General features: G+C 35.6%; 2 protein-coding genes across 2 annotated transcripts; both read left to right on the top strand.

Moving 5' to 3' along the window:
• Window positions 1–1101, top strand: LOC111419871 (oxaloacetate tautomerase FAHD1, mitochondrial). The gene is made up of 4 exons (XM_023052751.2): window positions 1–225; window positions 333–429; window positions 481–624; window positions 675–1101. Exons 1-4 carry the CDS (start codon window positions 128–130, stop codon window positions 1008–1010), a joined length of 675 nt encoding a protein of 224 aa, XP_022908519.1. The 5' UTR covers window positions 1–127; the 3' UTR covers window positions 1011–1101.
• Window positions 1102–1429: 328 nt separating this feature from the next.
• Window positions 1430–3093, top strand: LOC111419870 (acidic leucine-rich nuclear phosphoprotein 32 mapmodulin). The gene is made up of 4 exons (XM_023052750.2): window positions 1430–1861; window positions 1925–2396; window positions 2450–2620; window positions 2672–3093. Exons 1-4 carry the CDS (start codon window positions 1814–1816, stop codon window positions 2722–2724), a joined length of 744 nt encoding a protein of 247 aa, XP_022908518.1. The 5' UTR covers window positions 1430–1813; the 3' UTR covers window positions 2725–3093.
• Window positions 3094–14101: the final 11008 nt, after the last annotated feature.

The following is a 14101-nucleotide window of genomic DNA, read 5'->3' on the forward strand; positions in this document are numbered from 1 at the left end:
CACCGCTCGGTCGGTAATATTGGCGCCAAATTCAAAAATTTTAAAAGTCATTCTAACAAATAAATTTATTTACAACATTTAATCAACTCAAAACTTATTACAAAATCAGACGTAACGCAGATTAGTGATGCACGATAATATGGACGACGTGAACAACATGGCTGGGAGTTTTAAAGAATTTACAAAGAATGGCAAAAAAATTTTAGGGGCTGCATTTAATTACCAGTAAGTTTAACTAATTAATTTAATTAAAGCGAATAATTTTATATTAGATTTCAATAAAACAAAGTTAGGTTAATCTGTCACAAACAGTATAATTTTTCATTTTTCAGCCGAGCTCTCCAAGCTGCAAAAGCCCCAAAACCTGAAAACCCCGTAATATTCATGAAATCATCAACATCATACATAACAGAAGGAAATAAAATAAAAGTAATAATTAATTATTTCTAATCCAATTCTTAACGAATCCTTACGTTTTAGACCCCACAAGGGGCTGAAATCCTCGAAGAAGTTGAATTAGGGGTAGTAATCGGAAAGAAATGCAAAGATGTCGAAGAATTAGATGCAATGTTATACGTGGGGGGATATTGTTTAGCTTTAGATTTAGGATTAAATAATCTTTTGGTGATAAAACTATCTTTTAAGTTATTTTTATTTCTTATTTCATTTTTTAGCCTGAATATCGCAAAAAAGGTTTTCCATGGTGTATAAGTAAATCATTTGACACCTCGTGTCCTGTTAGCAGATTTGTCGACCTGGAAGAGCTAAAAGATCCGCATAACGTCGAATTATGGTGCAAAATTAACGGGAAACTACAACAAACGGATAATACAAGCGATTTAGTGTTTAACATACCGCAATTGATATCTTATTGCTCGAAATACATGACTTTGGAACCCGGAGATTTAATTCTTACCGGAACCGGACCTAATTGCGGAATCATTAAACCAGGGGATACAATTTCGTGTGGTATGGGGGAAGTTGTTTGTATGGAATTTGATGTTGAATAAGATTAAAGATTTAAATTTGCCACAAATGTCATTTTTTTATGATTTAAGCGCCATCTATTATAATTAAATAAAAATTTAATTCTAATTTTAATCCACTTTTTAATTAATTAAATTTAAATTTAAAATTATTGACGAAATAACGATTTAATAAATAAATATAATAAATTATAGTAATAAATAATTTTTTTTATTAGTGCCTATTATATATATAGTAGTAGTGACATCTATTTTATCAAAGAAAAGATTTTATTTTTGCCCCAATTCGACCTAATTTTAGTATTATTGCGTTTTAAAAGTAAAAATAATTTTAAAATGAGTAATTATTTCCGATTTGTAATAAATTTAAATTTGTTACTAAAATAATATCTTTAATATATAGCGCGCCATCTCTTGGAATTATTGAGTATGTAATAATTAATTAGAAAGCAAAGACATTTAAAATTAATTTTGCGTATTAATCGCGTTAATATTGGTTGTATTCTTAATTATAACGTTAAATCGCGAAATTCGTCATAAAATTCGTTGATATGAGTTAATTGAGTGTTGAAAATTGAAATTTGGCGCCATATTTCGTAAAATTATATTCCCGCCATTTCGGTTCCTACACTGTGTTATTGTAAGTACCCCTCTAAGGCTAAATGAAAAGTCGTATCTACAACACGCTGGTGGTGGCGGCTAATCGATGACTGACAAGTACACTCTTCTTGATTATAAGCCGATTTGAAAATCAGAGGTTACGTACCGTTCGATGTTGCGCGGCTACCGCATCCATTAATTTTACCCGAATAAATCGATTATTAACGATGGAGAAACGTATCGAGTTGGAAAAGCGCGGCAAAGATGCCGCGGACGTAAGTATTTCATTCAAAAAAACTCCAACACCAAACATATCCCAATCCATGTGTTCGTTTTAGATCAAAGAGTTAAATTTGGACAATTGCCGAAGCACTAGCATCGTCGGCCTCACCGACGAATTCTGTAACCTCGAATCCTTGAGTTTAATCAACGTGGGTTTGACCTCACTAAAAGGTTTTCCACGGTTACCCAACCTAAAAAAACTCGAACTTAGCGACAACAGAATCGTCAATGGCCTCAATATTTTGGCCACAAGTCCCAAGTTATCCCATCTGAACCTTAGCGGGAACAGAATTAAAGATTTGGAAACATTAAAACCATTGCAAGACTTCAAAAATCTTAGAAATCTCGATCTTTTTAATAATGAAGCTACAATGATGGCTGATTATAGAGAGAGAGTGTTTAAGCTGATACCAAGTCTTAAATTCCTTGATGGTTATGATGCTGAGGAACATGAAGTTGATGAAAGCGACGTTGATGATGAAGTTAATGGCAATGATGATGATTCTGATGAGGAAGGGAACGAAGATGGTAAAAAAAATAGTTTAATAAAGGCGTATTTAATGTTATTTTGATTTTTATAGAAGGAACCAGTGATGAAGATGAGGAATATGTTGGTTTAAATGCGGTTTATTCTGAGAATTTGGATGAAATGACTGATGAAGGTGATTATGAGGCTGGGGAAGAGGAAGAGGAGGAGGATGGGATCGAAGAAGAAGAGGAGGAAGGTGATGAAGAAAATGAAACTCCAGAAGGTGAGTATTTTTGATTAAATTTGATAATCATAATAAATAATAATGTTATAGAACAAACGAGGGGTAAGAAGAGAAAGCATGAAGATGAAAGTGAGGGAAATTAAGAGATAAAACCGAAAAGAATTGTTTTTAGTATATAGTGTGGTTAAAAACGGACGCGAAGTGTGACCACGTTTCTTTTACAATTACAATTAAATTAAAATAAAGAAAAATAATTACCCTAAAACGCCCTCGAAATCGCCCCATAATCGTTGGGGCGCCGTAGGGGGCCTCTCTGGCTGTGCTACACATCCACATACGCGTACGTTGCGATTTGAATCAATTCTAAAACACAACAAAAAAAAAAAATAATAAAAAAGAAGCAAAATGTAGCAGCCAGTTTTTTAAAAAACGTGTAAAATTTCACCCCAATACAAAAAAAAAAGTAAAAATTAAAGAGAAATGAAAATTTAATAAAGAAAAAAAGGAAAATAGTACATATAATAGTAAATATACATTATAAATATATATATTTTGTATTATACGTACATTTTTTTTATATAAGTTAAAAAATGTTAATAGATGTAATTTAAATTTAGTGAAAAAATACAAAAAAAAAAATAAAATACGGAGGGTAGCGGATCATGTAAAATAATCAAAAAGAAAAAAAAATTAAGAACAAAACCAAAAGAAAATTTTATTAATAATAAAAAAAGATGGTTTTGTTATTGTGGTGTTACGCGCCCTCCGCTTTTGGATGAACGTTAAAATTATTAAAATGCAGTCATAAAAAAAGTTTTCTCATAAAGAAATGGAATTGTTATTCTCTAGAACCACGCAAAAGTACAAATATTAAATTAAAAATGTGAAAAGAAAGAAAAGCTAAAGGGGGGCGCGTTCGAACATAACAATTAAAATGAAATTAATGAACCTAACCCATTTAAAAAAAAATCGAGGCAAATGAAAGGTGAAAAAATAAAATAAATTAAAAAAATAATAATATTAATTGTATATTGTTATGTTTTTTAGATACACGTTACTGTTTCATCAATTTTATCTGTACGCCGTAGTATTATATTTTAGTTTTTACCTATTTAAGAAGTAGTTTTGAAAAATTGGTTTATTACTTATTGAATTAACGGAGCCAAGTATCTGTATTAAAACTTAAAGAGCAGAATTAACAGATTTTATAACAAAAAGAATCGCTTGTGCATTAAATTCGTTCCATTTTCAAATTTCTTTTTTACGTTCTCAGTTTAATGCACACGCATTTCTAAATAATTACCTAGAAATTATTCACCAAACCTCCCTCCTTCCCCGTTTTTATGTTTCTTATTTTTATGACTACACGTCATTTTTCATCAGTGTATTACTTATTTAGTTTGATAGAGAGATACTAGTTTATGCATTTTTGTAATAATATTTTATTATATAATCTTTTTCTAAGCATAACTTTGTATTTTCTCCTATTACTTTCTTATAATAAATCCTTTATATTTAAATCATTTTAAACGTCACAATCAAACACATTTTTTTTTTAAGAATTTGATAAAATGACGTTCATCATGCTAATTAATACTTTGAAGGGGTTTGAAAGATTTTAAGTTAAAGAAGTATAATTCTGAGTAGGTTATTTCTTAATTAAATTAAATAATAAAAATTATATTTTTTGCAAATATTCCAATTGATTGAATTTGAAGAGGACGATCCCTTTCATTCAAGATTAAGTTAAATCTTGAGAGATGCGACACTGAAGACTTAATCAGAACTTTCTTTTTTAATCAAGAATTGGAGTGTGGTGTATTAATTAATTTCTGAATTCCTAATCCTCTCCATAAAGAAATAAAAAGGAAACTAATCCCAATCCAATACCTTGCTGACCCAATTAGAACAGAAAAAATCAAGGTAAGATATTTCAAATTAATCCAAAATGTGCCTTTTTTATCTTAAGCTGGTGTTTTAAAACGATTTTTTTTCCAAATTGTATAGTTCTCTTATGATGTGTTTTCAAAGAGGAGCCAATAACGCTCGAGGAAGTGCAAATGCTATCAAGAAAATGAAGAATGATAGCTGGGGAGGTTAAAATAGTATCAGAAATGGCAGAAAAACTTAAAGAAATCTTAAAAACAAGACATGTACAAGAATATAATATAAATATATATGAGGCAAAATGCCTACAATATATAATGACTTGCATTGAAGAAGACGGCGGGTTTTAGATCAAGATGACAAACACAAATTTTCATTTTCCCATGCGCTCAGTCATAGCAATACTACAACAAGCAAGTAATACAACATAATTTCTTTATTATCTTCAGAAGATTACACTATACAGGGTGTCTCACGTAACTGGTTCGTTAGAACTTTTTCAAGTTCCACTATTCGTAGAGATTTGAAATTTTGGTAGCATGGGTTGTTCATTCGGAACTTTCGATCTAAAATATTTTCAAGATGGCCGCCACTTTCGGTCTACCGGAAGTAGACCATAACTTCGCTATTTTAGATGGAATGTTATAGTTTTTATTACACAATTTAATTGTACGTAAAAAAATAGGTTGACTTTGATAAATATTATTGGTACCTAGCGTTTTTCGTTTTCGAATTATTTTGGTTTTAAACTTTTTTTGGTAAATTTCAACATGCTCTTTAAAAGTCCATATCTCAGCCAAAGTTCATTCAAAAAAGATCTACTTTGGCACGATTACTCTTCAGATGTTGTCAAATAGATTGTCATTTGTTGTATCGGAGTATCTTATACAGGTGGTCAAAAATAGAATTACTGTTTCTCCATATTCAATGGCGAGAAAGTCGAAAATTTTAAATGGAACGCCCCATATTTTTTCAGCCTATCAGAAAGAGAGTTTAATTCTCTACAAATTATCTATAAACATTCCCATACCTATTTATTGTAGTTTGCCTTATATTGCGAAATTTATTAAAACATGCACGAAATACAGGTTTTTTTATTAGAAAGCTATGGAATTTTGACAGTTTTTTATCCATGTTTGTATTATTGTTGCCATTAGTTACATTTGACGACGGGTGTAAGTTATTAAACATCATGGTAAATTATTCCACCGCCGATATTTGAAATTTATTTTGTATTGATGGCGAATGTAATAAACTTTCGCACAAGACGTGTCGATCACTTAATGAGAGATGCCTAACAAACCTAACGCCCATCACAAGGAAAAATTTCAAAAAATTGATAAAGAATTTATTAGTTCTGGATATATCGAGACCAAAAGAAATCGCATATTTCCGGTCACCAGTGACGAAGACAGCGAAATAAATAATTTAATGTATTTTATTGCATTTTCAAATTCAATTTAGTAATAAATTTATATTATAAATTTATGTTTCTATTCAAATCTAACTTTTGTCATTAACTTTTTGTTCTAATAGTTTCATTTATTTGTTATTTTTGGTAAGTAAAAGCTAGTAAACTAAAAGATTATCAATCGTAGTTAATAGTACAAATAATAATAGAAATAAATTAAACAAAAAACTGTCAAAATGTCATGGCCTTCTAATAAAAATACAAACGGTTTCCTGCATTTTCTGCATGTTTTGATAAATTTACGAATATGAGAGAAACTACAATAAATAAGTATAGGAATGTTTATAGATAAATTGTAGAGAATTAAATTCCCTTTCGTGTAGGCTAATAAAATATGGGGCGTTCCATTTAAAATTTTCGACTTTCTCCCCATTGAATATAGAGAAACGGTAATTCAATTTTTGACCACCTGTATAAGATACTCTGATACAATATATGACAATCTATTTGAGAGCATCTAAAGAGTAATCGTGCCAATTTAGAGCTTTTTTGAATGAACGTTGGCTGGGATATAAGGTTTTAAAGAGCATGGTGAAATTTGCCAAAAAAAGCTTACGTGAGACATCCTGTATAATAGCATATTAAAAAACAAGTTTCATAAGACTCGCTTGAAATGCACGAATTCAAGTTCAATGAGTGCTTCAAGTCTTATGAAACGTGTTTTTTATACTATTTTTTTGTAATTCGCGTTTTTATCCTTTTTTTATAAAAAATTATATAAATTTTGATAATGTAGGGAAATAGATATGTAGCAGTTGGTAACACTTCAAATTGAAATTTGAATTGACAATTAGAAATGTCAAAACACAAAATGTAAAAAAAAATTTTTTCATTGTAGACCTATTTGTATTCGATGCTAAGAACGTGTTTAAACATCTATAGATAAAAATTGTCACGCTGACAACTAGAAAAATTAATGACACAATGTGACCAACTTGAACTGGTTCCATAAAATGTTACTAAAATTCTCTAAAATATTTTTATTGCAATGTTTAATTATAAACCCGCTATATCTCGTTAAGGAGGCACTTGCGACCCCATGTATATTAAGGCTTTTCATCTTAATTTTTGATGTATTACCTGCCCTAGAAATCTGCCGGAATTTTTTTGAATCATCTGTATATAGTAGAATAGTGGTTTATATACAGTATGTCCCCAGATCAAGTTACAAAGAAAAAAAAATTTTATTACTGATTTTTCAAACTTATCTCTGCATAAAATAGATAAAAATAGATAAAGCGGGAATTCAACGCCAAATGCGTGGAGCTCTCCAAAGCTGCGGCCTCGGCGCTCTCCGCCCCAGGCTCGTCATGGCAGTGTCCTGGTTGCCGTCCGTCTTCTAACCGTAGAAAAACTATGTTGCCGCATGACTTCGATAATCGCGGTGTGGCCTCCACTCCGACAATCGAGGCTGTCTATGAGATGGTTAGCGAGATACGTTCGGAGCTTAGATCTATGAAAGCTAGAAATGATGAGCTAATGACCTCGGTTCAATTCTGCAGCGATCAAATAGCCGATTTATCAAAGAAAAGTGCATGGTTATTGATAGCCTTTCTTCCGATAATGTACGGTTGAGGAAACAGGTCGACACCTTGTCGGATAGGGTTGCGGACTTGGATCAGTACTCCAGACGTAACAATCTGGAGATACAGGGCGTACCTGAGGCGGCCAACGAAAACATTGTCGTTGTTATGAATAAAATCGTCGGCTTTCTCGAGGTCCCGTTAAAATGTGATGATATTGACGCTATACATCGAGTACCTCACATCGGCGATGTGAGTCGACCAAAGAACATCGTCGTGCGTTTCTGCAATCGTACCAAACGCGATTCTTTTCTCGCCGCTGCCATTGTCAAGAAGCGCTCCCTTCCCAAGGGTTCCCGTCCTGGTTTTTTGATTGATGGCCTATCACAGCAATGTTTCATCAATGAACACCTTACTGTAGCGAATAAAAAACTGTTCAGCGCCGCTAGGGCCACGGCTAAAGAAAATGGTTATAAATATGTCTGGACGCGCAATTGTAAAATTCTTGTCCGTAAAAACGACAGTAGTTCAGTTTTACAGTAGTTCTCTTCATGTATAAGCAAACTTAGATATTTTCTAACTCGCAATGGCGTCTAATAAATTCATCTCCCTCTACTATCAAAACGTACGCGGCTTACGCAGTAAAGGTACTATTTTCTATACAAATCTGCTGAGTGCGGATTTGGATGTTGTCTGCCTTACGGAGACCTGGCTTTGTCCCGGAATTGAATCTGCAGAGTATTTTCCTGATTCATATGTGACTTACAGGCGTGACCGACACATTAATGATGATTCGGGTGCTCGGCGTGGAGGTGGTGTGTTGTTGGCTGTGTCGAAAATGATCTCCAGTGCGGAACGACCGGGTTTGTTCGCGGACGTTGAAGCAGTGTGTGTTGCGTTGTCTAAGTGCTTAACATATGCTGTGTTTATATTCCGCCATGTGACAATGTTGCACTCTCGCGATTTTCCAGGTCTTTAATTGATGTAATTGAGCGACACCCTAATGATGGTTTTCTCATTTGTGGTGATTTCAATATCCCGGAAATCGGGTGGTCTTTTGACCCCGTCCGCCGCTACTGTGTCCCGTCCAGGGCAACTTCTGCAAGAGCTACAGAGTTCTTGGACTTCGTCTCTTTGGCTGGTTTATCCCAATTAAATCATCATTGTAATGACTTTGGTAACGTTCTTGATCTTGTTTTTTCCTGTAATGTATTTCATTGCGAGGTGATCATGCTTTGGTGCCGGAGGACCGTGCTCATACTACGCTAGATATATCATACAAATTCTTAATTCCTAGAAATTTATCCCACTGTAGTGAACCAATATATAATTTTAAAAAGGCATCATTTGATCAAATCACTTTGTACTTAAATGAGGTGCCCTGGCGGGATCGTCTGAGCGATGGAACCGTGGACGAGGCTGCCACTTATTTTTACGAAGTGCTATCTGACGCTTTTAAACTTTTCGAGTCTTCGTACTCGGTTTTCCGTACTGGTTCTCAAAAGAAACTATAAAAGTAATTCGTGAAAAACGTAAGATGCACAAGAAGTGGAAGCGGTATAGAAATCGCCTGGACTATTTAACTTTTTCCCTTTTAAGGGGTCGCTCAAAGTTCCTTATCGATCGTGATTATCGCAATTTTATTGTCAGTGCGGAGAGCAGTATATGGCATGATCCCAAAAGGTTTTGGTCATTTGTTAGAGCTAAGCACGCGACAAGTGACTTGCCTGCAGAGGTTGCGTTTGACGGTGTCACTGCTACCGATGGTGCACATATCTGCGACCTTTTTTCTCGCTACTTCGGCTCAGTATTTAATGCTTCGCGAACCTGATGCTTCGTGTGGTAGCCCCCGTTTTTGCGACCTGTCTCTACAATTTGAGCAGGTTGAGATCTTGAAAGCTCTTAGAGCTGTTAACCCTTCCGGAGGGCCAGGTGGTGACGGTATACCTCCTATTATAATAAAAAATTGATGTGAATCTCTTAGTGAACCGTTATCAATCCTGTTCAATAGATCTCTGAAAGACTGTGTCTTTCCGCTAGTCTGGAAGCGGACCTCTGTGGTGCCTATTTTTAAATCTGGCTGTAGAAGCATGGTCGAAAACTACAGACCAATTTCTTTGTTGCCCATTTTTGGCAAGGTCCTTGAGAGCTTAATTTACAAGCCTATTTTTTACACTGTAAAAAATGTTTTGGACCCTCGACAACACGGTTTTTTTGCTGGTCGTTCGGTAGAGACCAATCTTTTCGAATATACTAATTACATTTTGCATTCTTTCGATGACAACTGCCAGGTGGACTCTGTTTATACTGATTTTAGTAAAGCTTTTGATAAAGTTGATCATCGGCTCTTACTACAAAAAATTGAACATGTTGGTTTACCCTACAGCATTCAACAGTGGCTTGCTTCCTACTTGGCTGATAGAACGCAGTCGGTTACAGTTAGAGGTTTTTCCTCGCAGACGGTGTCAGTCTCATCCGGCGTACCTCAGGGAAGTATTCTTGGACCTCTGCTTTTTAATATTTATATTAATGACATATTTAAGTGTTTTAAACACGCTAACTGTTTAATGTATGCAGATGATCTAAAGATCTTCTGCCGCGTGTCAAATCCTAGAGATTGTTCTGCTCTTCAGCGTGATCTATACGAACTTGCTCAATATTGTTGCACAAACTTCATCACCATGAATTATAGTAAATGCTTTACAATTACTTTTACAAAAAAGCCTGGTCCCATACGCTTTGACTACATCATTGGAGGGAAGTTGTTGAACAGGGTTACTTCTATAAGAGATTTGGGCGTGACGTTTGATAGTAAGCTATTATTCAGTGAGCACGTCGATTCGGTGGTTAGCAAGGCTTTTCGTATGCTTGGTTTCGTCATGAGATCGGCTGCTGATTTTACCGACACTAATTCATTAATGACTCTCTATTATACGTATGTATTTAACATTTTGAATTATTGCACTGTTGTATGGAATCCACAATATAATATATTTGTGGAACGACTAGAGCGTGTCCAAAAGAGATTCGTTCGTTTTTTATGCTGGAAATCTCATACTACCTATGCTGACTACAACTCGGCGTGCCAATCTTTCCACTTGTTACGACTTGGCCAACGGCGACTTGCTAATGATATAATACTTTTATATAAAATAATTCATAACATTTATAAATCATCCTCGCTTACATCACTGATTAACTTCCACGTCCCGTCCAGATCGCTTCGTTTTGATTTTCTGTTCTTTACTACAACTCCGCGCACTAACTCCTATCAGCATTCGCCATTGCTGCGCTCTGCTCGCTCTGCTGACCGCCTTGCCATTGACATATTTGCGTACGATTCCTTAATCTCCTTTAAAAGAGCGACCCTTGCTGCTGTTGGGAACATGCCGTATATAGATTAATTTGTATAGATTGATTTATACTTACAATTAGTTCTTGTCCTTTCACGTGCTGATTGTTAGATACCTCGGTTTTTTTCTTGTTTTTTTCTGTTATTTTTGTTAAATTACTTATGCAATTTGAGATACTGATTTAAGTTTTTTTGTGTCCTTTTTTTTCTTTTCTACCAACTTCTTTCACTCCAAGTCTTCCTCCGCTATAAAATGAATATACGTATGTATAAACACAATTTTAAAATTAATTAAATTATGGGGCTTTTTTATTTTCAAATATTCGTTTCAAAATCCTATTATGGATATTATGGCTTCCATTTTGCTAGAGATATCTTGTTTGTAATGTTTTTGTAGTTCTGTATCCTTCTCTTACCTCAATTTCCTCCTATATTGGCTATTCTTTTGTGGACCTTGGCTTCCGCCAGATAATGATTGCTATCACAATTTGTGAATTTGTACGTATTTTTGTTCCTCCAACAATTGGTCGATTTGATTCGTCCTTTAGATCTATGGTCGTTTAAGTTCAAACAATTTGCAACATTTATCCAAAATTAAAAATATTTTTTATTTTGATCTACAAAATGATCTACAAAAAATAAGTGAGAAGTTACTACGACTCCACCTCTCACTTTCCAATTGTATATCCGGAGAAGACTGGGACAAAGTGGACAGACTAACAGTGGAGAAGGCTAATCGCGAATTTCAGAAGACGCGTGATACACACATCAAGAAGTTTGAATCTCTGGAATGCCGGTCGCAAAAGAAGAAAGGTAATAGTTTACCAGTAGAAACAATCGTCATTAACAGATCGAATGTCCCACTAACGAAAGACGAAACCTCTGTGCTCGCCAAAGGATTGAACTACGCAATCGCTCCGAAGAAGGTCCCAAAGGAGGAAATCATCTGCGAAGTGGAAGCAGCTGTTCGAGGGATGCCTGCACTGAAAGCCGAAGAGATCCGACAAGAAGTTGCGAGAGTAGTGAAGTCAGCAAAACCACCAAAATCCAACTTGACGGTTGGTGAAAAGAAGGCACTCCGATCTATAACAGAAAAGTCAGAAATCGTCGTATTACCAGCAGACAAGGGGAATGCCACCGTTGTTATGGACAGGAAAGAATACGACGACAAGATGATGAACCTACTGGACCCAGCCACCTACAGGAAGATCAAGAAGGACCCCACAGACAAAATCGTAAGAAAAATGAAGGAACTGATAAAATCCACAGGAATTCCAGCAGAACAGCAGAAAGGTTTGTTTGTGCAGGCGCCGGTACCACCAAGAATCTACGGACTACCGAAGATTCACAAACCAGACGTCCCCCTCCGCCCTATCGTTAGCGCCATCAACTCCCCAACATACCAGCTGGCCAAACATCTTGCAAAGATGCTGTCTCCCTTTACAGGTAACACGGAATCGTATGTCAGGGATTCTACACATTTTGTGGAATCGGTAAAAGGTGTAAAGCTGGAGGCTGGGGATATGTTGGTAAGTTTCGATGTGGAATCCCTTTTTACTAGGGTACCAGTTAAGGATGCTGTAGAGGGTCTTCGCCGAAAACTCATTCCGGAGGCTTTACCAGAATACGTGCCAGATCTGGTGGAGTATTGCTTATCGTCGACGTATTTCAGCTGGAAAGGAGAATTTTACGAGCAGTTCGAAGGGGCAGCCATGGGATCTCCACTATCGCCAGTTATAGCTAATTTCTACATGGAATTATTCGAAGAGGACGCTTTGAAGAAGAGCCAGTGGAAACCAAAACTATGGCTCCGATATGTGGATGACACGTTTATGATATGGCAACATGGTCAAAAACGGCTCCAAGAGTTCTTGGATCACTTGAACTCTCAACATCCTATGATTAAGTTCACTATGGAAACAGAAACTGCCAAAAAACTACCTTTCCTAGATGTGTTGGTCACCAGGACGACAAATGGAGATATAGAACTTGGTGTATACCGAAAGAAGACCCATACCAACAGGTATTTACAGGCATGTTCACAGCATCATCCCCAACAGAAGAGGTCCGTGATCCGTACATTATTTCAGTGAGCAGCGAGACTATGTGAAGGAGAAAACTTGAAGAAGGAGCAACACTTTCTACGAGGCGTGCTGCAGAAGAATGGATACACTTCGAGGGACATCAACCAGGCCATCAAGCAGCGAAAGCAGAAAGAGGACACGGTAAGTACAAAACCACTTGGATTTATCTGTCTTCCCTATGTTTCAGGTGTAACGGAACGAATTGCTAGGCACCTCAAAAAGAACGACATCGTAGTGCGGTACGGCACGGTCAGCAAAATTAGCCAAGGACAAACTAACTCCATTAAAAGGAGCGGGAGTCTATCGACGATCGTGTAGTTGTGAGAAGGTTTATGTTGGCCAAACTGGACGCAACGTCGAGTGCCGCATCAAGGAGCATGAGAGGGATGTAAGGCTGAAGAAGATGCGGAACATTGCCATGCAGAGGGGCACCGAATAGACTTCGAACAAACAAAGGTGCTGGCTAGGGACAACAGATACTACCAAAGACTGACAAGAGAAGCCATAGAGATCCACCGACATAAAAATAACGTCAACAGAGAGGATGGCTGGAAGCTTAGCAGAACATGGAAGATGGTGGTGAACACGAAGACCTCTTCTCGCCTCACACCGGACGCTACGCAATTAGTTATTAATTAGCTTGTAATTAGCGTTAACTGATTATTAATTAGTTTTTCCGACTTATATATAGTTACCGATTTTTGATCTCGTCACTTCGAACCAGTTTCTGAAGAAGGTTGCAACATGGCATCCGAAACGTCAAACCTTTTATTAAAAGACGCACGGCAAAACCCGAAAGTTTTTAGTTTTAGTTCTAATTTTAGTTTAATATTTTTTATTATAGACAGAATTCTATTGATACATAAACTACATTCGAGCTATTACACCAATGATGGCGCTTATCAATGTAATTAAACTTTAAACAATTCCTTAAAATTATTTTGATAAAAAAGTCAAAAAAAAATTTAGGAACAAAGATTATTACTAAAAATGATTTTGCTTTGTTATAAATAACTTCCAAAAGCCTATCACAACGTTATCAACAGTACACCTGTTTGTTAGAGTTTATCAAAAATAAAATCTATTTCATAATAATAAAAAAAATTCTCTAGAAAATAGTCATCGATTCAATCAGACAATTGAACAATTATTATTGAAAAATTAATGTTATCGCGCACTTCAGATAAAAAGGGAATCTGATTT

This window comes from Onthophagus taurus, chromosome 10 (assembly GCF_036711975.1).
Source record: "Onthophagus taurus isolate NC chromosome 10, IU_Otau_3.0, whole genome shotgun sequence".
In the NCBI taxonomy this organism is placed as follows: Eukaryota; Metazoa; Arthropoda; class Insecta; order Coleoptera; family Scarabaeidae; genus Onthophagus; species Onthophagus taurus.